This window comes from Aricia agestis, chromosome 5, assembly GCF_905147365.1.
Source record: "Aricia agestis chromosome 5, ilAriAges1.1, whole genome shotgun sequence".
Taxonomy (NCBI): Eukaryota; Metazoa; Arthropoda; class Insecta; order Lepidoptera; family Lycaenidae; genus Aricia; species Aricia agestis.
In genome coordinates, this window is record NC_056410.1 from 14,158,967 (window position 1) to 14,185,745 (window position 26,779).

General features: G+C 35.5%; 2 protein-coding genes across 2 annotated transcripts in view; one reads left to right on the forward strand and one right to left on the reverse strand.

Moving 5' to 3' along the window:
- Positions 1-911: 911 nt before the first annotated feature.
- LOC121727122 (membrane alanyl aminopeptidase-like) lies at positions 912-16,839 on the forward strand. Its single transcript, XM_042114801.1, has 14 exons — positions 912-1,501; positions 9,657-9,809; positions 9,897-10,184; positions 10,375-10,555; positions 10,716-10,993; positions 12,547-12,715; positions 12,814-12,991; positions 14,705-14,808; positions 14,974-15,168; positions 15,249-15,439; positions 15,914-16,090; positions 16,186-16,332; positions 16,429-16,504; positions 16,627-16,839. The coding sequence occupies exons 1-14, from the start codon at positions 912-914 to the stop codon at positions 16,837-16,839; spliced, it is 2,940 nt and encodes a 979-aa protein (XP_041970735.1).
- A 2,216-nt stretch (positions 16,840-19,055) lies between these two features.
- LOC121726777 (aminopeptidase N-like) overlaps positions 19,056-26,779 on the reverse strand; it is a 29,818-nt gene continuing 22,094 nt past the window's right edge. The window contains exon 13 of the mRNA XM_042114282.1: positions 19,056-19,666. Within this exon, the coding sequence (XP_041970216.1) occupies positions 19,565-19,666 (102 nt within the window). The 3' untranslated portion in view covers positions 19,056-19,564. The remainder of the gene's footprint in view (positions 19,667-26,779) is intronic.

The window sequence follows — 26,779 nt, forward strand, 5'->3', positions numbered from 1 at the left end:
TAAACAATAATAATAATAACTTACATTAAAATCATAGCTTTTTAGAAAGGCTTGAAACCATTGTATGACCCCCGTCTTACGAGTATTAGACTGTCGGACAATACTCGTAAGATGGTGATACTGTAACAAATCTGAAACGGCCTTCATCTTAACAGATATTGATTTGACTTGGAATTCCCAGAGTGAGCACAAAAAGTGCGCACACTGAATTTTTTTGTTTATATCATTATAATCTGAAAGCATGGTGTTTTTCATTATAATTCTAATCTCTCTTCCCTAATGTCTAAACAGGCAACGTAAAGTTGTTTATATCGAAAAGGCTCCAAATTGGAAATCACTCAACCGATTTTGATTAAATTTGACACTTAAATAGCGTACTATTACTACTATTATACTTTTCCTCACCGCGGATATTATGCACGGCTCACCCAGGGTTTTATTTTGCACGTATGAAGTTATGAAGAACTTCTTGTTTTATAATATTACATGGAATGTTGCTTCTTGCTAGACACTGGCACAATACAAAAATTTAAACAAACAGTCGCAAAACATGAATCTCAATGGTTATCCATTGAGTTTCATGTCATACCTAATTTTATTAAAAATCTTAAAAATCGCGTTTTGTTTGCATAATATGATATTATAATATATTCTTTACAATATGTACGCAATATAAATTTTTAATAAATCAAAATTGGCATAGCGTATATTTTTGTGCACGCGAGTGTACTCGGTAATCAGAACATTATCGATGGTAAACGTTGTATATAGCCTACTTATGTCAGATATACAATTTTGATTTTAGTCATAGTATTGTTGTCGTAATGTGTGTCAGCATCATACTTAAAAGTATGACATAGGTCAGCTCGGACGATTAAGTTAAAAGTAACTTTGTGAATATTTCCATAATAATGGGAACGTTACATTTTGTTTATTTACTTTTATTCTTTATTCCATCAATCGTTTCACTGCCTTTAAAATATGAAAGTGACCATCAAGAAAATACTCCCATTTCTTCTATAGAAATTATTGAAACTCCAGCCGTTGAAAATATAGAATCTACTACACAAAACGAAAATGTGACGTCGACCACGAGTGATGCTGACTCAGAAATTTTAAGTAGTAGCTTAGTGTTAAGTAGTAGCAATGCGAGAAATCAAATCAGACCAGGAATGGTGGTGGAGAGGTACGACATTGAAATCAGTGTCAATCCCATCGCTGGGTCTTTTGATGGCCATCTTACGGCAAGAGTGAATGTAATTGACCAGAATTCAAGAGAAGATCCAATATTATTTTACGTTGGAGAGTTGAACATAAGATCCGTCCTCTTTTCCTTTGCTGGAGGTAGTGTTTTTTATAGCGCTGAAGATTTTAATGTTGATGAGGGATTGTTAGAAATTGTAACAGGATTTGAAGCTTCGCTATACACTTTTATTATTGAATACACTGGTTCCTTGGAATGGGTTGGCACTGGATTGTTTTATGGATCTCACGGCAACATGTAAGTAGATAGATCTTAGAGCTTAAAAGATATCATAGAATTTAATGCTTTTCTAAAATAAAGGTTGTTGATATTGCATTACCTATGAATTGTGTACCCCATTACCAAGTGTAAAATTTGATTTTTGAAATTTTAGTTTATAGCGATCGCTAGTTAATTAACTAATTTTAAAATATGTTTGCAAAATGCTGGTTCGTGTTTCTAAAACCATGGAACTTAATATAATTTAATTGTATAAAATCCCTGAATGAATGCAAGTGTAATCAACATACAGCCTAAACCACTGATCGGTGAGACTTGAAATTCGGGAGGACTGTTTTTCGTGTCGATGCATACGATAGAAAGGGATTTTTCGAAGTTCCTCTTCCAGGAGGAAAAAAAGGGGGTTAAACTAAGTATGGGACAACACGATTCCTTAGTCCGATCTGCTCTAGCAAAAATATTATTTGTCGTATTTGGCAGCAGTGTTTTATTAAAATATTGTATATTATTTTACACATATTTTAGAGACCGGGTAATGTACGTTTTGCAGTCAGCCTGGCGATGAGATTTTTTTTCAAACTATGCAGTTTGTAGGTTAATATCTTATAACGCGCTAATCTCAGGAACTACTTTTTCGAATTTATGAGTATTTTTGTGTTGCATAGTACATTTATTAAGGAAGGTTCTAGGCTATGATATCACACTGCGACCAGTCGGTGAAATTTTGTGTAAATAAATATCGGGGAAAATTATATTCTGTGTTTCTTATTATATACTGATGTAGACGAAGTCGCGGGCAACAGATGGCAATTATAATAAAATGAGAAACTGCAGAGTGTTAAACTGTCATCTATCGGCAGTGCGAAAAGTGAATTTGATAATGAATCAATATTTTATCAATAGATGCCGTTACATGATCTCTTGTGATAATATCTTAGGACTTAGATCATCAATCAAAATTCTAAAACATTCAAAATCAAATATTTTAAGTGGTTGCAAAATTTTTATAATATTTTTCTTATAAGTAATGTTTATTATACAAAAGCTGTAAACATTACTGCTGTTACTAAAAATTATTAAAAATGTTTGAAAAAGGCAACCCTGACGTTGTTACTCAAAAAATATTACGTGTGGGTACGATAAAGATATTTAAATATCAAATCGATATTTTTAAAGGTACTGGAAACGATTTGTTTTTAGGATTTTTTAATTTAGCAAAACAAACATTGTCTATTTTTGTAATTTTAAATGTGTACAGTAATCACTTAATGAAATTTATTATACGTGGGAGAGCCATGCTTCGACACGAATGGGCCGGCTCGACCGGATAAGTACCACGTTCTCACAGAAAACCGGCGTGAATCAGCGCTGTGTTTCGCCGAGTGAGTGAGTTTACCGGAGGCCCAATCCCCTACCCTATTCCCTTCCCTACTCTCCCCTATTACCCTATTCCCTCTTAAAAGGCCGGCAACGCACATGCAGCTCTTCTGATGCTGCGAGTGTCCATGGGCGACGGAAGTTGCTTTCCCTCAGGTGACATATATATATATATATATAATATAAGGCAAATTAGCGCGTTTATATTTGACTCCAAAGGCAACCATGTTTGCCCACTACAATTTTAAAGCAAATACATGAAAATGAGATGCAGGCTTTAATAAATAAAATATATTTGAATAGGTATCTTGTACCCACATAATAATATTAAATATAGAATTTTGACTTCTCCACACTTAATAATAAATAATAATAATAATAATAAAAATTCGTTTATTATCTCACCACATTAAGATCAAATACAATGTTATGTAGTACATACTCAACAAACTTGGCACTGGTTATGTGGGAGACTGGTGCCTAAACTAGGCGTAGCCTGTTTTTCAGGACACCAGGATCTCCAAGCAAGGTAAAAGTATTCCAACTACATATTTACAACAAAGCAGTGAAACAATTATCAATGTGTTGCCTATAGGGTAACAGTATGACAGTATAGTATATATATAATAATAATATTATGAACCCTCTAAAATTAAGTGTGGAGAAGTCAAAATTCTATATTTTAAAAAAAATTTTTTGGTTATAAGTTCTTTAAAGAGTCTTTTCATATTATGACTATTGAGTATATTGACTGTATCTCTCGATATGCTATCATGATGCTATCATCTTGATAGTGTCAATCGAAAATATTGTGTTTGACATAAAAATAATATAAGTATTGGTACTATGATTAAATCCAAGCTTTGTTTTCGTAAAAGCAATATATTATCTTGCATTAATATGAAATATTATAATATAACAATAGTTTTACCAATACCAGTTATAGTTATAATTAGATAATTTTGAAAAAGAACTTTTAAAATGTTAGATAAAATTTTAAAAGTTCGGCCTACTTAAGAATAAAATGCTGTAAAAAATTCATGGCATAATTTTTTAGGGTTCTGTACCCAAAAGGTAAAACCGGACCCCTATTTTTAAGACTTCGTTGTTGTACCGCTGTAACTAGACTTCTGCGGGGCTAAAATAGTAACATTTAGCAATTCCTCTCAATCAATTCAGCAAATGAATTGTCAAAACTGTCAAACTGACAAATGTCAAATTGGTACGAATTACTAGACATGAATTGCAAGCAGAGTTGCATTTTGCGATTTAAGAAAAATGAATCATATTATGTTTTAATATATGATTCTCCAAAGCGACGATTTTAGCCCCGCTGAAATTTTCACAGGCTGTTGCTGCTATAACAACAAAAATCTATACATACAAATAAAATTGGAGTGTCAGTTTTAGTATTGAAAGAACCTTTTTTTTTCTAGATGCATAATATGAATGTATATAGGGTACATACATTAAAACAACATTTTTTACAATTTTTGTCCGTATGTCTGTCTGTCTGTCTGTTTGCTCCGGCTAATCTCTGAAATGGCTGGAGCGATTTGCGATTGTTACATGATCACAAAAGTGGTGATCTGATGATGCAATCCATGAGAAATCGAAAGGACTCCTTAAAAATTATATGGGAACATAAAGTGACTTTACGTTTTCCTGAAGGATTTTAAACTTAAACTACCAAAAAATAAGAATTTGCGCCGAAGTACACCCTGGTTACGAAGATTCTGTACAGAACTCTTGAATCCTTATAGGGGAATTGTGCTTAGGATGGCATAGTCAGATAAGACGACACATCGGCAAAATTCGTTGAAATAATTGTGCTTTCTGTGAGCTTGTGATGTTTTATGGTGTGCCCCTAGTAGCCCAACTAAGTATGCCGGACAGTGACCGTTTTTTACAAAGAAATAAAGGTTTTCCTAATTTTGATGAGAGAAAAATTTTCTTACACTTTTGTTTTGTGGTGAAATAACGTATAAGGTCAGATTCTTTTCTTATAACAAATTGTTATTATGGACATGAATTCTTATGGGCCACAAATATTTATAAAAGCGTGTTCTAATGTTAAGTATTTTTTTGACAAACACAAATAAAACACAATATTAGGTACTTGCACTTTTTCCACTATATTCATTAATTACTACAAATTTAACTTAAACACGACCGGGTTCGATAAAAATCATCATCAGGTGTTTTTTTACAAAATTTAAATATATCCACTACCACTATTACTCATTTGGTAAGATGACATACTAGATGTCGGCTTAAGATGACATACTGTAGTTACTTATGTTTCCGCTAAATCGGTAACAGAAGTATATTTTTGACGATGATGAAGAACTTAAGAATCCTTACACCACTGACTACTAGAGGGATCATGAATGCAGCTTAGATTTACGTATTGTATTAGACGACATACCATCAAAGTCTAAGGAATCATCGTAATAATATACTCGTATTATGTCGTCTTACCATATCGATATGTCATCTTACACTCGTCGACCTGGCGTGCAATTTATGTTTTTTTTTCACTGTTATAATTATTATTAAGTTGATTTTTCTAAAACTGTTTAATTTCGTTGTTTATGAACCATTTATTTATAAATGTAAGTTACCTACTGATCTCATGAGACTTATTATATTTTAAATATTTAACTTCAAACAAAAAGTATGTCATCTTATTCACAATTCCCCTAGAAACATGTTCGGCAATTTAGGCGTTGTTTCAACAACTAAAAGCATATTATTGTCAATGTGTCAATAATACTTATCATCATCATCACTATAATTATGCCTTGAATTATTATACATACATTATTATTAAAAATCTTGCCTTTGATTATATTATTGTTCCACCGTTTGTGACTGATTTGCGAAACTCTTTTGTGGCTATTTAGTGTTTACTGTTTATAGAGGTACAATAACCCGAATTTGGTACAATGCTTACGAAAGTGGTGATCTGATACTGAAATTCGTGAGTATATTTATGTAGAGGGAACTCCTGGATATTTTTTGGGACACACAAAGACGCGTCAACTATTTGTGTATTCAATCTTCATAATTTTTTACTTCGTAGGTAGCAACTAGCAGCTAACTTTCGCGCAATTTCTATGTGCAATTTACTGATTTTTTTGTAGTTCTAGATTAAATGAACTAAAAAGTATTAAATAATTCATATTCTGCACTCAGTATTTCTGGTATCATTCTTCATTATTTTGAAGTCGGTACCAACTACCGGCTAAGCTAATCACCAGTTCTATAACAAAATATAACTGCAACTTATATGACTGGTACCGACTTCAAATTATGAAGATTGAGAACAGAAATACTGAGTACCTACAGAATATGAATTATTAAATAATACTTTTGAGTTCATTTAAGAAAATTACCATTGTCTTTACCTTGGAGGTCGGTTTCAATTTTTGTTTAAAAATAATAATTTTACTCTTATTCTTAAGATTTTCTATAAAGTATTGGCGTTTTTATCTACAACTTTAGGTTCATGAAAAGTGATCAGATCAACTACTCAACAAGATCCCATTTTTACAATTTGGGTAAGGAAGGGGAAAATTTCTCTCTTTTTAGGGTTTCCTAGCCAAATGGCAAAAATCGGAACCCTTATATTTTTATTTTATTAATTTATTTAAGTATTTCTTTATTTAACTCAGGCATCTTGGCCCATATTATAAATACCTTATAGACTAACATACATACAATTATATTAAAAACTAATACTAACACTAAAACACTAAACTTATAGATTACTTATAGATTCGTCATGTCTGTCTGTCTGTCTGTCTGTCCGTCCGTATGTCACAGCCACTTTTCTCCGAAACTATAAGAGCTATACTGTTGAAACTTGGTAAGTAGATGTAATCTTTGAACCGCATTAAGATTTTGATACAAAAATGGAAAAAATGTTAAAAATTTTAGGGGTCCTCATAGGTACAACTGAAACAAAAAAAAAAAACATCTTACCTATGCGTGTGGGGTATCTATGAATAGGTCTTCAAAAATCATATTGAGGTTTTTAATATCATTTTTTTCTAACCTGGATAGCTTGCGAGAGAGACTCTTCCAAAGTGGTAAAATGTGCCCCTCTAACTTCTAAAGTACGAGGCATGATAAATCTATACTTATAATAAAATCGTAGAGGTAAAATTTTTGTACATCGAAAATAAACTTGAAAAAACGAGTCAGGGGCATGTTAGAAAAGTAGTAGAATACATTTTAACTGTTTTTGAAATTTTTGTTTCTCTGTCTGTTTGTCTCTTTGTCTGTTTGCTAATTTCTGAATCCGCTGGACTGATTTCAATGAAATTTGGCATGATGATACCTTACATCCCTGGTCAACATCTTAGATACTTTTTTTTAACCGACTTTAAAAAAGGAGGAGTTAATGTTTACTTTGCTGTTTGTGGTCAGATTTTCAAAATTCTTTTTTGTTGTATAGATTGCCCGAATTTGATACCATGTTTACAATAAAATCGGCCAAGTGCGAGTCGGACTCACGCACGAAGGGTTCCGTACCGTTATAGAGAAAAAATAGGCCAAAAGTTGTGTTTTTGTATGGGAGCCCCCCTTAAATTTTAATTATATTCCAATTTTATTATTAATTATTAAATAACACATATATTTAAGGATTCTGTGAAAATTTCAACTGCCTGCCTGTTGTAATTATTGGTATCAAGCAAAAAAGGTCAAAAAAATCATGTTTGTTGTATGGGAGCTCCCCTTAAATATTGATTTTATTTTGTTTTCAGTATTTGTTATTATAGCGGCAACAGATATACACAATCTGTAAAAATTTCAGACCTCTAGCTATAACGGTTCTTAAGATACAGCCTGGAGATAGACAGAAGGACAGACAACGAAGTCTTATAGTAATAGGGTCCCGTTTTTACCCTTTGGGTACAGAACCCTAAAAACGGTGACTTGATAAGTAATGAAATTGAAGAAACTCCTCGGAATTTACAACGACAACCAAAGTGATTACCAATTCTAGCAAAGGTCGATCTTTAAAACTTTTCCTAATATTCGTAAACGCTTATCCAAACACTGGATGGATATTGACCACTGCGTATCTCAATTCGTTACCAGCCATGGAAATTTTAAAGTCAAACTTTACGGATCTGAGTTACTAGCATCGGTCGAGCACATAGGTAGAAATGGTAGAATATGTACGACCGAAGGCAGTATGTTTGAATCATGTTCTCTGGGAGAGTTTTTTCTGCCAAGACGAAAGAACTACAATGCTAGACAACCTACAGTGTAAATCTGATGTCGCATACTACGGTGATCGTGGACAGCAGGAAATTAATCCGTGCCTTCAAGCGTTTTTGTCATAATTATTATTGGCAACAGTCTAACACAACAAATTCCAATATTAATTTAGCTATACTTAGTACAGTTACAATTTTTATAATTATAGTTTATTTTCGTGGTGCATTAAAAAATTCGTGTGTAATGTAGATCCAAATAAAATAGTCGTAGATGGGTGTTCAATTTTGTAAATCTCGATTTTAATAACATACATTCACGCGGACGAAGTTGCGGGCAACAGCTAGTGTAAAAAAAATATGTGATGTACATTACTATAAAAAGAAAATTGGTTTGAACGAGATCTAGCGAGAAGTTTTTTTTTTATACGCCATAAATTATAGTAAACCTTAATTTAACTTTCTTTAAATCAACTGAAGTAATTACAAAAATAAATCAACAACCTTTTAATTTCAAAAAGATAAATCTTATTGCTGCTGCGGAACCCTCCATGGGCGAGTCCATTTCGCACTTGGTGGTTTTTTATTTTATTTTTTTTATCACATTCTGCTGACGCGGACGAAGTCGCGGGCAACAGCTAGTTAAAAATATAACTTTAACGTGGGCTGTCATACTACTAATAATAAGTAATTTTTTTGGCCTTTTCTGCTGGTTGTCTATTGATAATTCGACTCGCACTTGGCCAATTTTTATTTTTATTTAATTCCTAAAATTCAGTATTGATTAGAGAAAAATTCTTTCGACTTTATCTGATCTTAAGCGGATGATATCGCAGTTATCAGTGGCGATATTTGTGAGGAGATCATTGCAGTGACACCACATGGGACGTTGGGACGGCCAGTCACCGGCCTATTGAAAATGGTTCGGTCTAGGTTTAAGTGTTTGTTCGCAATTTATTTTTCTGTGGCATTGTTAAAGTTAAGTGGGTCATTGCCGGTAAAAACATCGACTTACTTAGAAACAACGGATAGTGCCTTCATTAAAGTAGTAGACTTACCTGGTACTGACGAAATTTTAACAACCACCATCCACGAAGACCTCATTGAAGCAGTTCCGGCCAATGACACAATTAATATCAACGCGACGAATCATGTTATGCGACAAAATATACGACCAGGTCAAGAAGTAAGACAATATGCCATAGAAATAACAAGGAATGGTGCAAATTTTAATGGGCGTGCTGTTATCGACGTACAATTAACATTTGCTAGCCGAGAAGACGACATACAATTCCATTTTGATGGTTTAAATATTCAAAATGTTTTCGTTGGAGTATTTACAGATGCGAATGCAGTATCAACACCCTTTAACGTTGACGATGGCATTCTTTTTATTTCCCCATTACAATTGGCTTCCTCATTTATAGTTATAGTAGAGTATACGGGGTCTCTTTCCAATGTAGGTAATGGATTATTTATGGGACAGTTAAACAATGCGTAAGTGTACATTTTTATTCATTAATTTTGATCATGCTACTTCAAGTATTGACAATATTTTTTGTTTTCAGGGACTACATTGCTATGAATCTACATCCAACAAATGCTAGGCGAGTTTTTCCCTGTATGGATGAACCTACCGAAGCGTCAACAATATCATTTACTTTCAATAATATGGAATACAACAACATGATCTCTAACTCTCTTCTAATGGACAATAGCCAGTAAGTCGATTCTGCTAGCCTACGCTACGAAATGTAATATGAATTATTATTTATATTATTATTGAATATTTTATAATTTTATTTTAGAACTCAGTTTAGACCATTACAAGGACCTCCGCATTTATGGGGAATGATAGCACATAATTTCCAAGTCTTGAGTATGCCTACAGCCAACGTTTTTCTTTACGGTCGTCAACTGACGTCTAACCAAGAATCCCAGGGTGCTGTTGCAATAAACAACTATTATCATGCTCTCAACGAGTGGACAAATAAACCATTTTTGGAAATTGTTGTCGATCAAACAGAATCACTAAATGTAATTGCTTTACCTGATGTAGATAGGGAATGGTATTCACTTTCCACGGTTTGCATATGGTAAGTTATAATAATTATTTTACTATGATGTTAGATGATTCATAAATAATTATAAACATACTTTATATTCATGAGACATATTATTAAGTCTTTAAAATTTTATAAATTTTCTCTAAAACCATTAATTGCATGTGTATTGTATAGTAATAATTATAAAAATAAGATTAGAAGTATTTATTGCTTATTTCAGGGAGCCGTATGTACTAATGGAATTAAGTAGTTCGGTAAAGCAAAGGAAAGAAGCACTAGTAGCAATCGCTGAAGCCATGGCAAGACAGTGGTTTGGGTATGTGATTTATCCTGAAAATTGGCGTTATCAGTGGATCATTAAGGGCCTGGGAGTATACGTAGCATATGACATCGTCAAAGAGGTAATCTTACGGTTACTTAATTTTTATAATACGATTAATGTTATGACAAAATGCCTTAAAAATATAATGGCAATTAAATATTATACTTAGTCAATACTAATATCAAAATATTATGTTTCCCAAAATAATTAAAAGGGACTCAAAATTTGACATTTTCCAGTTTCAAAGTAATCCGATCGGTGTTGATGAAAGTCTTTTGGATATGAACACAATATTCGTCACAGATGTGATACAAGAAAGTTTGTACTTTGATGCATATACAAACGCTCAAGTTCTTGAACCCTCGGAAGATATATTTGAGGAAGAAGACATACGATTCCATTTGAGTGACGTCGTAAATGTTAAAGCGGCGTCTATTTTGTGGATGTTACGACTCATGCTCGGTGGCCCCGATCAAGATTTTATCCAAACCGGCGCAAGAGCTTTAATCAACCAAAGGTACAGATACCGAAATTCTTAAGTGACATATCTTTATTTTTTGCAGCTATATCTGTGATAACATGGCAGTGTCTTAACAAGTGATAAGTTATAACAGTATATTGATAAAAGATATAAATTTCGAAAACGTATGAGGAAGACGATAAATGTTTAAAATATATAAGAGAAATAAAATTAACTTGTTACGTAATAGGAAAAACAGCGAATTCTGATTCACTAGCTGTGCCCCGCGGTGTCACCCGCGGTTTAAGTGATATAATATCATAAAATACTATGAAAAGTACCAATAATAGGGTCAAAACGGGACGACACATATGGTTCTATAACGGTTTATGGTAGTGATGATTTATTTATTTAAAGATACACCAACAACATATTGTGACAACATTAATAACTTAAAAACTAATACATTTTTGTTTTAAACTAACACAATAGTTAATTACAGGCGTATGCAACTGTTTTAGAGGTATTTGCTCCTTTCATTAAAAATAAGTTACTAGAAGTGTGTCATAAGAAATGCTTAACTTACTATAATATTTTATGTAATAATTAATATAGTAAACAAACTTACAATTAATTAGAAGAACTAATATTTAATTTTATTTCATTGCAATTAAGAAAAAAAAACAATACAATTAATTTTTTGTGAGAATAACTACAAGTTTAGTAACAAGGTGTCATCGGTTGAAACTAATTAGCAATAATATTAATAGAATCTAATTTAGTCAGAATAATTATTACAAGTAATGAGATGTCACAGGTAAAAAACAAACAAAATACATTAGCAATAAAAATAATACAATTAAATTTTTGTCACAATAAATACAATTAAAATGTCAGATTAATTGCTAGCGGGATGTCATAGGTACAAACAAAATACATTAGCAATAATAATAAAAATAAACAAATAAGTAAGTGATTTTTAAGATTAACTTAATGATGATTAAGATGAAGGTAATTTGCATAGCAGCATATGCTTTCTGCTCTTAAAATAACGCCGAAACTTCCAAACTTGTATCTACAAAGAGTCAGGAGTTCTCTCAGCACCTTCCGAACCATAGTATACCTTGGTGCAAAATCTTACTTGTTGGTAGCATATTATGCTTAGAATACTGCTCACGAAACCGAAGTCACCACATATTTCCATATAAATTTTGAGGAGTTCCCTCGATTACTTATGGATCTCTTCATCGGGTCACCACTTTTATGAATATGGTACCAAATTAGAATGATAACCTACACACTAAAAGAAAAATTTTGAAAATCGGTTCACAAACGGCGGAGTAATCGTTGAAGATAAAAAAACGAACATAACACCTCCTCCATTTCGAAAGTCGGTTAAAATTGTAGCCTATGTGTTATTCTGATGTATAAGCTATATTATTGTAAAGTGTCATTAAAATCCGTTCAGTAGTTTTTGAGTTAAAGAGTAAGAAACATCAATACATCCACACATCCATACATCCAAACAAACTTTCGCCTTTATAATATTAGTAGGATTCAAAGGTAATTACTGATTAGTAATTATCCTAATACTTTCAATTTTTTTCTAGATCTTTGCAAACAGTCAACACGTTTAACTTCGTTGATGCTATAAACAGCGAATATACTGGAGGAGGTTTAGTTGGTGATATTTTAGAATTCTTTGATAATTGGCTCTATTCATCTGGATATCCACTCATTCACGTCGGTTTACTTCAAAATGGCGTCCTTATCTTCCAGGTTTGTTTCTCAAGAATTTATTTTATTCGTATTTTTAAATAATAATACTATTACTCGTAATGCCATACCTATACATTTTGTATTTAATATTATTTCAGGAACGCTTTGGCTTCTCCAATTCACCACAAGTAGCATACCAGATACCTGTGACTTATACTACGAGCGTCAATCCAAACTTTGAAAATATTTACCCCATTCTTGTTACTGATACCACCACAACATTCAACTTTTTCCTGGATGAAGAAGACTGGGTACTTTTTAACATTCAAGGCCAAGGTATTTCATATCTATACTAATATTATAAATGCGAAAGTATCTCTGTCTGTCTGTCTGTCTGTCTCGCTTTCACGCCAAAACTACTGAACCGATTGCAATGAAATTTTGTACACAGTTATTCTAGAGTCTGAGAAAGGACATAGGCTACATTTTGATGTGGGAAAATATCTTATTTCCATGAAAATATCGATGAAAATTATTATGTGTATTAAAATAATATTTCAAAAATCTTAAATATATTTTATGTATAATATTATAAAAAATCCAGAAATATATCGATGCAATGAACATTTTAGTTCTAATACGATTCAACAGATGGCGTTTTATTTTTTACTTCATACATTTTGTAACATAGAACTAATCATACTTATTAGTTATTATGTTTTTGTTTATAGTTTTTAAGACGTTAGAATATTATGTTTAATAATATTATCACTTGGTATAATAATAATCAATCTATCTTATCTTATAGAACTCCTACTGCATTTCTAAGGAGTTCGAGTGTACCGTGTTGGCCTATATTCCATCCAGAAAATATATCAATGCAATCAATATTTTAATTCTAATATATGAAAACAGATGGCGTTTTATTTTTTACTTCATTATTGTAACAGAACTAATCATACTTACTTTATTATATATTATTGTTTTTATTCATAACTAGCTGTTGCCCGCGACTTCGTCCGCGTGGACTTTAGTTTATAGCGCACGGTGTCAACAAAATTTGTGTCAAATTTAAAAACTTTTTAAAACCCTGGTATGTGGTACCCCTCTTAGGGCCGCGCTACACCGGAATGGCAGCGCTGAAAGTGCTCGCCTCGCCGCTGCCATTCCGGTGTAGCGCGGCCCTTAATTAATCAAAATACCCAAAAACAGCTGTGCAGTGTGCACATAATCTATACTAATATTATAAATGCGAAAGTATCTCTGTCTGTCTGTCTGTCTGTCAGTCTCGCTTTCACGCCAAACGCCAAAACTACCGAACCGATTGTAATAAAATTTTGTATACAGATAGTCTAAAGCCTGAGAAAGGACATAGGCTACTTTTTTACTGGAAAAAAGGGTTGTAAGGGTCGTAAATTTGTTCAAAAAATTCATAATAGATGGCGCCGTGCGTCTTCTACATTGCTCAAAAGTCTTTCTATAAGAGGTGGTATCATCTTACATTTAAGTCTCGATTTTTTTCGATTGTTATATCTATTCTACGGTATTAAATAACTCAGTACTTTATCTGTGCAGGCAGTGACGTAACCTGAAGACCAAATTTCACCAACGACTGTTAAAGTTAATGCTCGAATTAGTATCACGTTAGCTGTTTCGTTTTTCATATGAATGAAAGAGAAGACAGGACATTTTAACAAGCTGTTAACACTAACAGACGTTGGTAAAATTGGGGCTAAACCTATCAATGATAAATAGTTTATGGGTAAAGTTGTGTAATTGGGGGGCTAAATAAGCTTTAAAATTTGGCATAAAATATAAAGTTTAATATAAAAAAATTAAGTACTTATTGTGTGCACACTGCACAGCTGTATTGATTTAAGGGGTACCAGGGTTTTTTCATAAAAGCTTTTGACACCAATTTTGTTGACATCGCGCGCTATAAACTGAAGTCCACGCGGACGAAGTCGCGGGCAACAGCTAGTATTGTAATATTTTCCTGTCAGCCAACTTCACGTTTCAATATTTTATAACTTACAAATTATATTGCAGGTTACTATCGTGTCAATTATGATAACGACCTCTGGGAAAGAATTATAGAGGCTCTCGAAGATCCAGAAAGGAGAGAACAAATCCACCCTCTCAATCGTGCTACAGTGAGTGATTAGTTAATGTTTAGGATAACTCGTATTATTGTTTCTGTGTTGTAGTGTAAAGTATATACCACAGAAATGGATATTTTCTGTGGTGTATACTATCATAGAACGTTCTATGATAATAATTAAAAATATTAGGTCCCTAATTCAGGTTTTTTCCAACAGTTAGTGGACGATGCGCTCAATTTGGCAAGAGCCGGTAAGACTACATACGAAATCGCCTTTAGAGTCGTTTTGACGATGGAACATGAAATGGATTACGCAGTTTGGAAGGCTTTTGTCCGCAACATGGAGTTCCTCAAGAAGAATTTCGATGCCCTCTTTGCGGAAGATGAGGAGCGTGATCCAGACATTTATTTGGTAATATTTTGATTGAACAAAATGGTGTAATGATACCATAGGAACGAGAACTTTATGGTATTCGTTTTTATATTTTTTAGAGAATGGTCCGAAGGACCGTTGGATTAGTTGAAAGAGAAATCGGATTCTACCCAGATATAAGTTTAACTGAGCCAGCTATGACGTCTTTGACTCGAGGTCTGGTAATGGAGCACGCGTGTCGAGCTAGATACCAACCTTGTATAGCCGCTGCAGTGGATTGGTTCTACGATCCAAACAACAATGAAGTTGTGTAAGTTAATTTGTCATAATGTATATTATTATAAAACAGCTAATTCTGGGCTAGGATGGATTTATATACGTCCGTTTGAACGCACGGTTTGGCGGCTACGTCGCGATATTACAAGCAAATGTATGTAAATGACAAAGCGACGCGAAAAACTTTTGGATCCCTTTTCACGAAAAATGCGGAAACGTAGGTGAATGAAATTTTGCACAGTTATAGTTTATATGGTGAAGGTATGCATCGAGCTAATATTGTTTTGAAATTATGCTTTTATCATACATTTTTTTTAACAAATAAAACATTACACACACTACAACACACACACTAGGAGATTTTGATTGACAAGCCACGAATTGTACTCTACTATATACATTTGCTTGTACCTCGTGGTAGGAGCAGAGCAGAGCAGCAGAGCGGCAGTGCGTATATAAATCCAGCGATTTAAATTAGTGTCCGCTAAACTTTCATTTCTCTTTGTAGGAATCCAAATATACCTTATGAAATAAGACCTGCAGTGTACTGTACAATGGTAAAAGAAGGTGGCGACGATGCAATTTTAGCACTGTATGCACGACTGGAAATTGAAGCTTCTCTATATGAAAGAGTTGTTATTTTGGAATCTTTGGCTTGTTCACAAGATGATGGATTTATCAATGGGTAATCCTACTTTACGGTTTATTATTGCGTGGAATTTTTATGAACTGTTGTTTACAATATTATAATGTGTTGTTACACATAATTGTCTATTGCAGATTATTAGAACAGACTATTGCTATGAATAGTCCATACAATGCGGAAGAGAGGCTGAAAATTTTCGCTGCAGTGGCGAAAGCAAGTCACGAAAACGCTTTGAATGCTTTTAACTTCTTATCTAGAAGAGTGATTGAAATTAGAAATATGTAAGCCATTTTGTGATTACTTGAAAATGTAATATAATATGATTAATCTATCATTTAATATAACGTGTAAACTCAAATCAATTTTTTTTGTTTCAGGTATGGTGGACCACACAAACTAGAACAAGCTATCGCTGTTCTATCGGAATGTATGGTTGGCCCATTTGCTGAAATGGTGAGTTAAAACATAATCTATAGGCACTTTGAAATAAAATCTTTAACTAAAAATAATCGTGCATAATTTTCGTAAATTTGTTAAAGCTAAAAAAAATAAACTTGAATTTCCTTTTCTTTTAGTTCCACAATTTCGTCAATTCTATCTTGAATAACTTGGAAGACTCCGGTCCAGTGGCTGAGAGATACAGGGACAGGGTGAACGAGAACGAGCGATGGTGGATGGAGTACCTAGAAGTCGCCTATGAATGGATTGACGAAAACGATGCACCAACTATGTACGTTTCCGCAATCTTGATTACGGTTTCAGTACTAGTTGCACTATTTAACAATTAATTGTGTCTATTTGACGTTGAATGTAATAATTTAATTGAATTCTTATTAGTTTTCAATTTAACCTTATTATAGAATTTTAACCAGTAGAATAGATTGAGGTGTTCGAATATTGAAATAGACGTAGTAACGTATAAATAATGTTTATATTGTTAAATATTATTATTGTTTAAAAAAACGTACTTTAAGGTATATTATTTTATTAATTAAGCATTACATAGACTATTTTAACTATTGGTACTCGTTGCTATATTGTATTGATAGCAAATGTAGTATCTGAAAGTGTATCATTATATTTTTTAATCGATTTATATGTCGTTAGTGAGAGTAGTTAGAGGTTAGGTAGGATTAGAAGTTTGTTTGCAGTATTAGTAATATAATAATATTGTTTAATTATTAGAAACTTTATTATCTAGTTGGTAAAGAGGTTTTATTTTTGAGAGAATGATCGCATCTTGTTGTAGTTAACATTGTAGTAACTAGAATGAAAGATGTGTTTTCATTATAGTTATATTGTTTTATTATACTTTTAACCCTAATAGTAGCTCTAGAATAAGCTTACGTCAGTTTTGCACAAAGATGGTCAGTTTTAGTCTTATCGTTTTTAATACTATTTAATCACTAGAATAAGATTAATTTATAGTAAGTATAAGTTATAATTATTGTTATTTTTTTACTGCATTTTCACTCATAGGTAATTATTTATTAATTTGTATGTCGTTTTCAAAGTCTGGAGCAAACGCGTCCTCTTGCTTCAGATTTTCAAAATGATGTTTAGGAAGTATGCTATGTTTAATTTTATTTAATTTACTTTTATAATTGTAATATGTACATGTTACAAGTTGTAATAATTAATAAAACTGTAGAATTAGTATCTGTGTATTTATTTCAAGACGTAGGTCGTAGACGCAAGAAAGTATTTGTGATGAGACCGCGATTAAGCAAACGAAGCGTAGGACATTCTGTGACTCGATGACCCACGATTTCAAAAAACTAACTGCCAATGGATGGGTGTAGGGTACTTGATAGTGAGTGCTTCTTTAGCCGACGATTGGTCGATAACACTTAATCAACTGATAGATAAACTCATATTTTTTGTCGAAATGTATTATTACTTTCCATCTTGATGTATCTTAGCAAATAGCAATTAATGTAGAGCTTAGATCGAATCATTTTAAAAAACAAATGCAGCCGTATAAACCGGATCATCAAAGTTTACTGTCCCTCTTAACTATCAATAGCAGTGAATGGATCGAGTATCTCCAGTTTGTTCAAATATATTCTACCTCGGTTTATATAAGAGTGATCCTTGTATCGTTGTTCTAAAGGTCATTTTGATGTCAATTAATTGTAAACGGGATTTAGCACTCAAAGATTGAAACGAACAAACGGTAGTAAACGTAAAATCCTTCTGTAAAAGGAATTCTAGTCCAATAAAACACTTTACTGTACATAAATATTTATTAAATATGACTAGAAATTACATCTTATTAATTATGAACAAAGGCACAGTAGGTAGTAAGATAATTTATTTAATGGTATTTATGAAAAAGTATCCAAAAATATGTATAACGTTGTTTCACATGTATATTTTATTAGGAATGTATGTTATTAAAAAGTATGTTAAAGTTTTTGCTCGTTATTGATAAAACTGATTTCTTTTTATGTATCTACAATACATCTAGCACGTAATACCATTATCTAATATGATCACAATTGATATTTGTAAGCATTAACACAGTATTACACAGGCATTACTATTTTTGTACAATGAATAAGAAAGTATTTTTTAACCTTTAGTTAAGTCGCAAAAGGCACATAAGATACAGCCAACTTACTTACGCAACAATATTTAGCTATCATAATAATATTATCTCAACAAGAGATACTTAGCACGATAGCGAAATTTTCGCGTGTGAATAAATTTTTTGCACAATCTCTGCCTATACGGTGGTATTATTTATACAATTTATGTTCATATTATGACACCAGACTTTTTATTTGCTGTTTGAATACGATTTTAACTTTAATGATTGTATTGATTATGTACTTAGTAACAATATAGTCTAATATTAGGATACTAAGTTATAATTCAGCAGAGAAAAATTATCTAATAACATAATATTATTTTGATTAATGTGTAGCGTGCAACTATGATTAATTACAATTTAATAAATAAATTATTATTGTACTTAGTTGAAATCTGAATCACTTAAATAATAAATTGATATTATTATAATATTATATTATACTACACATCTTATATTATTCGAACTAGCTTTAAATTTTTGCCAAACTGAAGGCAATTAAGGCACATTTTTTAGATCCAGTATTCAGTAATCATTTGAATTCATCATTAACAATTAAAATCAATTATATATTTACGCATTAGAAAGAAAAACCTTGTGTAAACTTAATTTTGCGTAAAAAATTGTCAGTCGGGTAGGAAGGTGATCGCACATAATATTTTGTCCGCACCATACGCGCCGCACGCGCCGCAAGCCAGAAATCATCGAATGAAATGACGTCACGAAATGCGGCGCATACGGTGCGGATGAATGTGTCCGCACGGACAAATGTGCGATCAGCACAATGGTTAGTTTTCGTGGAAACGAAACTGTGAAATTGCGCGACGCATATTGAAATTTTGTGTCGCCGTGTCGCACTTCTTTATGTCTCGTTTCGATATAAACCTAAGGGCTAAGACTGAATAAGTGCTCACAGTTCTCTAATTCAGCAGTTTAACGATGGCCGCTGCTGCAACTGTAGTCAGGAATGAAGATATTGCAGAATATGCGCTCGAAGGATTCACTGGTACCAATTCGTTTGCCTGGAAAAAAATATAGGTCATTAAGGTAGTTGGAAATTATATTTCAAACTACCTTAATTAGTAATCCATAATAGCTAATTAGCTACATGTAGACAGTCGAAACTTTTACGAAATCCTCAGTTATATGTCGACGGGCCCTACGTATAAAACGACATGTCAAAAGTAGTGGTTTTCAGGAGAGCGTTTTTAAGATTCAAACTGTTACTGTAGATTACCAGTAAACATAAACACAATTATTTTTATTGATCTGTAAAGCTTAATGTAGGCTGTTTGTCATTATATAACAAAATTTTAAATATTTACAATATTTTCGCCAAAATTGCAAGGTGACCGTTTTTACGGTAACAATTCAAGACTGCCCATAACGGTTAAGTCGTACATGTCCGTTTTTACTTTGGAAGAATTAAAATATTATATTAGGTCCTAAATTCATTAAGCACTATATAAAATGGTTCGTATTGTCATAATTTATAAGTTTATCATGTATAAGTAATATAAATTCTGCCTCTTCAGTAAGAAAAACTAAAAAACACAGACATATCTTTTTATACGCTGCTAGTTTAAGAAGTTTTTTTCTATGTTATAATGATCGAATAAAAGGACATGTCATCAATAACTATAGGTCCATAATGAAAAATTCTAATAAAATGTGATTATTTGATAAGTTAAACTGTTTAATTTTCCAAAGTCTACAAATTTATGTATAATTTTTTTTTTTTTTTTAAATATTAAATAAGGGGGCAAACGAGCAAACGGGTCACCTGATGGTAAGCAACTACCGTCGCCCATGGACTCTCGCTACATCAGAAGAGCTGCAGGTGCGTTGCCGGCCTTTTAAGAGGGAATACGCTCTTTTCTTGAAGGTTTGCAGGTCGTATCGGTCCGGAAATACTGCTGGTGACAGTTCATTCCAGAGTTTTACAGTGCGCGGCAGAAAGTTACGTGAAAAACGCACTGTGGAAGACTGCCACTCATCAAGGTGATGAGGATGGTACGTTTTTCGCGTGGGACGATGGCGAAAAGTTGCAGGTGGTATGATTCCGAACAATTCCTCAGAGCACTCCCCGTGATACAACCGATAGAGGATGCAGAGTGAAGCTACATCTCGGCGTAATTCCAGGGGGTCCAAGCTGTTTGAAACACTATGGCAGTCAACGATTCGAGCAGCCCTTCGTTGGATACGATCCAGAGGGAGCAGTTGGTATTTTGGCGCCCCTGCCCAATATGAGAACAATATTCCATATGAGGCCGAACCTGCGCCTTGTAGAGTTGTAGGCGTTGGTCCGGACTGAAGTACTGTCTCGCTCTGTTAAGAACACCAAGCTTCTTCGAGGCTAATTTGGCCTTACCCTCAAGATGATATCGGAACTGGACTTCGCTCGATATGTTGACGCCAAGTATCTCAATGCTAGGGGAGATGGTTAAAGATGTGCCCTCGAAACGAGGATAAACGACCATTGGTGACTTTTTAGTCGTGAACGCGCAGACTTGTGTCTTGGCGGGGTTGAATTGGACTAAGTTACGTCTACCCCATTCAGATACCTTCTCCAATGAATTCTCCACCTTAGACACTGTTATGTATTGAAACACAGGTGTTGGACAAACAACTGATTTATTATAATAAGTTTAGGACTACCTTGCAGTATTTATTATTTAGATACCCACAACACCTTCCCTTTATAAAAAAGTATAGTAAAATAACAATAAATAGGCTAACAACTGTGTTACATATAGTAACTATCACAGTTGATGCAAAAAACAAAGCTACTTAGGCCACATATTACATAATATACTTATGTTATAAATTACTACATACTTTAAACTATTTGACAAAATCATTAATAACCTATACCTTATTCCCATACTAACAAAAAAAAATATAAAAAATAAACAACAACAGAAAATCTACATCTTTTTACATCTTTTTCTAGTAAGTGGCGGTACATATTGAGTTAAATCTAATGGTCGGTTATCAGAGGACACATTAAAATCATCATCTGAAATGTCATCATGATTAGTCTCGTCAACGTCATCAGTGACGTCACCTCCGCGCACAGAAGTACCACTGTCACGATTGACACTACACTCGGGTGCTCCAACCATTTCCAGTGACTCTGATACAGTCTTAATTAGATGTCGGCGATTCCGGCGATATATACCTTTCTTATTTTTTATTATATAAGATCGCGGTGTAGGGGCTTTAGCGATAACGGTACCCCGAATCCTTTGGCTATTATTCTCCAACATGATCACGTTATAGCCGACGTCCAACTGTGGTAATTTTTTACAATGCCTATCGTAATAAAGTTTACTTTGTAATTGCTTTCTCAATAAAGTTTCCTTAGTCCGTAAACCATAACTATTATCAATTTTTAATAAATCAGGGTGCACCGGAAGCCTACAATTTAGTCTCCGGCCCATCAGGAGCTGTGCAGGAGAATCCAAATTTTCCCGCGGGGTGTTCCTGTAGCTCAGTAGGTTTAAATAAAAATCAGACCGGCTTGCTTGTGAACTCTTTAAAATTCTTTCAATAGTTTGCACGGTTCTTTCACTTTTTCCATTAGCTTGTGCATAGTATGGTGATGTAGTGATATGTTCGAAGCCCCATTCGGTAGCGAACATTTTAAAATTACAACACGAATACTGGGGACCGTTATCACTAATTACCACTTCCGGTATCCCGTATCTAGCAAAATTTTCCTTCATAACATTAATTATCGACCGCGAGGAGGTATCCCTCAGCATGGCCACCTCGAAAAATCCCAAATAGTAGTCAACCAATAAAATATAATTCTTACCGGCGTGTTCAAATAAATCGGTACCTACTTTACTCCACGGAACGTCCGGTATAGGCAAAGGTATCATAGGCTCCCTAGTCGGTCTGTTTGCATTCTCCTGACAGACTTTACATCTTTTTACATACATTTCGATATCTTTAGCCATACCGGGCCAATACAAAACCTCCCGCGCCCGCCTCTTGCACCGGTCTATACCTAAGTGACCTTCATGAATGATATCTAACATTTTAATTTTTAGCGAGTTCGGTATAACGACTTGCCTATTTTAAAAATAACATCCACATCCACAGTATACAGCTCGTCCTTAAATGAATAAAAATAACCTAAACGCTCCGGTAAATCGTATTTATTATTAGGCCAACCTCGTTTTATGTAAACTAGAACATCTTTTAATATATTATCTTTCGAAGTTTCCTTCTTAACCAGAGTTAATTTATTTAGCGACATCGGCACGGTACTAACAACCATCTTCACCTGATGGAGGACGGCCTCACTGACGCTATCATCATACAGATCCGGGAAAGGCGCGCGCGACAGGGTGTCCGGTATAAACATATATTTACCGGGCTTATAGATTACCGACAAATCGTAAACCTGCAATCGCAGCATCATCTTCTGTAAGCGTGCCGGGATCGAATCTAAAGGTTTTTTAAATATACTCTCCAGGGGCTTGTGGTCGGTCTCGAACTCTCGACGACTACTTTGCTTTTACCATAAATATAGTGGTGAAACTTCTCACACGCGAACACGATAGCCAGCATCTCCTTCTCGATCTGCGCATACCTAACCTGCGTGTCGGTGAGCGTGCGGGAGGCGTACTCGACCGGCCGGCCGGCCTGCAGCAGCACCGCGCCGAGCGCCGCGCTGCTCGCGTCCACCGACACTACCGCCGTGCCGTGCACGTCGTACAGTGCGAGGACGGGCGCGTTACATAATAGCTTTTTAAGTTTATCGAACGCACATCGGTGACCGAACTCCCAAGTCCACGATACGTCCTTTTTTAGCAGTTTAGTAAACACGACGATATGCTCGGAGTAGTTAGGTATAAACTTTGAAAGATAGTTAACTGCACCTAGAAACCTTTCCAAACTTTTCCTATCGCTAGGCTCCGGCATATCGATAATAGCGCGGACTTTTTCGGCGTCCGGCTTCATGCCACCCCTATTGAAACAATGGCCTAAATAATTAACTTCCTCGACGCATATGCGACACTTATCTTTATTAAATTTCAAATTAATTTTACGCGCCCTGTCGAACAGCGTCACGAGGCGCTCGTCGTGCTCGGCCCGCGAGCTGCCCCAGCAAATGATATCGTCGATAAACGAATCTACTCCGTCTAACCTTTCGAGTAGCTGTTTTATTTTTGCGTGAAAAACTTCGGGAGCACAGTTCAAACCGAACGGTAAACGTAAGTATTGATAGCGACCGAAGGGCGTATTGAACGTACACAAATCGGCACTCTCGTCATCGAGTTTAATGGCCCAAAAACCAGAATTCGCGTCCGCCAGCCCGCGCCCCGCGTCTCGCACGCCGAGCGCATCGACGTGCCCGCGCACACCGCTTCCGCCTGCGCCGCGTTCCTCCAACATACGCTGACTGTCACTCGAAATCTCGTCGACTTGACATATTTTTATCGCCATTTCCAAAGTTAAATCCTCCGATCTGAGCAGCCTGTCGCGAACGATGGTATTTATGATTCCACAAACTATGCGGTCCCGAATTAACTCCTGCTCCAAACTTTGAAACTGACAGGTCTTCGCCAGTAACTTTAAATTCGTGACATATTGATTGATCGTCTCGCCGATCTCCTGATTCCTTGTAAAGAAATGGTATCTTGCTAGAGTGATATTCGTCTTAACGCCAAAATAGGCATCGAACTTAAGCAACGTCATCGCGATCCTATTCCTTCTCGAACGTGAACGTCTCGTACACGTCGAATCCTTCGGGCCCGATAAGATTTATCAATAGACTGGCCTGAACATCGGCTTTCTCACTATGCACGCCAGACGCTTTCAGAAACAAATTAAATTGTGTCTTCCACCGCTTCCACGCGTCAACCCGGCTGACGGAGCTGCCGTCCAAGCACAATTCCGAGGGCGGTCGCGCGTGTTCCATATCAAATAATGATTACTTTTGTTTTTAACACACCTCACTACACATTCACGGAACTAAATCGCAACAAAACTTTATTATTCGACAATGTTTTACACCGCTGCCACCATGTTATGTATTGAAACACAGGTGTTGGACAAACAACTGATTTATTATAATAAGCTTAGGACTACCTTACAGTATTTATTATTTAGATACCCACAACAGACACAAGTTCGTTTCGACTCTCAGTGACATTTTGCCGAGAAATATTAGGGGAGCCGGTATATACAGCATCACCTGTACTATCATCCGCATAGCAATGAATGCCGTTGGTTTGTAACATGTCATTGATATGCAGTATGAATAGAGTAGGCGATAGCACACAGCCCTGAGGGACACCGGCATTAACAGACTGAGTTTCCGAGCATTCGCCGTCAACTACGACCTTTATGCTTCTGTCTGCTAAGAAACTAGTGACCCACTTACATAATTTCTCGGGCAGCCCGTATAATGGAAGCTTTGATAGCAGCGCTTTATGCCAAACCCGATCAAAGGCCTTCGCAATGTCCAAACTAACAGCCAATGCCTCTCCCTTCGACTCAATTGCCTGAGCCCAACGATGAGTCAGGTATGCCAAGAGATCACCAGCCGAGCAACCCTTACGGAACCCGTATTGTTTGTCGCTTAGCAATCCCTGGCCGTCCAAGTATCGAAGAAGCTGGCTATTGATAATGGATTCCACTATCTTCGAGAAGAGAGAGGTTATAGCGATTGGTCTGTAGTTGGAAGGATTTGAGCGGTCACCTTTTTTAGGGATCGGGTGCACCAAGGCTGTCTTCCAGGAAGCCGGGACGATGCCATTGGAATAGGAGAGCCGAAAAAGACGCGTCAAGACCGGAGCCAACTCTGAAGCACACTTTTTCAACACAATAGGCGGGATTCCGTCAGGCCCACTCGACTTTTGGATATCAAGGGAACAGAGGGCTTTTCGCACTGAGCGCTAATGAAACCGAATATCCGACATGATGCTCGTGCATCGCGGTATGGTCGGCGGTTTCTGCCCCCCGTCATCCAGGGTCGAGTTTGACTCAAAGAGCTTGCCCAGAAGATCGGCTTTGTCCTTTGCGTCCTGGGCCAACGATCCATTTCCTACGTGTAGGGATGGTAGGGTTGGCTTGCAGAAATTTCCTTCAATATCTTTGGCCAGAGACCAGAATGCACGGGTTCCCGAGAGGAGGCACTCAAGTCTCTTGCCAATTCTATTGACGTGCTGTTGCTTTGCCCGAGTAATCTCTTTCTTGAGGGACCTAGAGGCAAGGTCGTACTCCTTTTTATATGTGCTGGTATTTAAATCCCGAGCAGACACTGCGTTGGCCCAGGATTGGTAAGCCTCCTGCTTCCGGCGAGAAGCTTTTTTGGGGGATGAACCAAACCAGGGACGAAATCTGCCGCCAGTTGGCACTACAGAGGTCGGAATGAAAAGTTCCATCCCCTGCATCACCACATTGGCAACAGAGTTGGCAGTGTTGTCGGGATCATCCAGCGAGAAGCACACGTGCCCCCAAAGATAGGATGCAAAATACGACCGCATCCCATCCCAGTCTGCTGACTTGTAGTGCCACACACGACGGTATTTAACAGCGCGCTGTCTTAACACCGTCGTAAGTGGCACAGAACTCCTAACAAGGCAATGATCCGATGAGCCAAGTGGTGCGGTTACGGATATTTGGTAGCCGTCAGGATTTGAAGTCAGTAGGAGGTCCAACAAGGAAGGATTCTGACCATCCACATCTGGGATTCGCGTAGGCGTAGTAACCAGTTGTGTCAAGTCGTTCGCAAGGGCAAAGGTATATCCATAACAGTAAGGCACTGATGGTTGTTCATGATGAAAAGAGCCTCAGCCTCCGTTGCAGCAATTATTTCACATCGCTGATTATTTATAACACTTAAATACTCATATTGGTTTGAATTTGATTGAATGTGTGGTACTAGACCCAATAAAAACGAACAAAAATCTCATAATAGCTGAACGTAAATGATAACAAGTCTAAAAATAATTCGCTACCTTAGAGGTAGAAACGGACATGTACGACATGACGCGGGACAGCGCGTAATTTTCAACGCGGTACAAGACGGTAAGTATAGATGTCCGCATTTCAGTGTTGCCAACTATTCAAAACGTTTTCCCCCTAAAGCAACTTCAAAACCCACTAATTTTCAA

Excerpts from the sequence above, each read along its gene's own strand:
- LOC121727122 (XM_042114801.1), top strand. The coding sequence starts at position 912 with ATGGGAACGTTACATTTTGTTTATTTACTTTTATTCTTTATTCCATCA. Across the intron at positions 1,502-9,656 it reads TATGGATCTCACGGCAACAT|GGACTACATTGCTATGAATC; the intron begins GTAAGTAGATAG and ends TTTTGTTTTCAG. Across the intron at positions 16,091-16,185 it reads GATGATGGATTTATCAATGG|ATTATTAGAACAGACTATTG; the intron begins GTAATCCTACTT and ends TGTCTATTGCAG.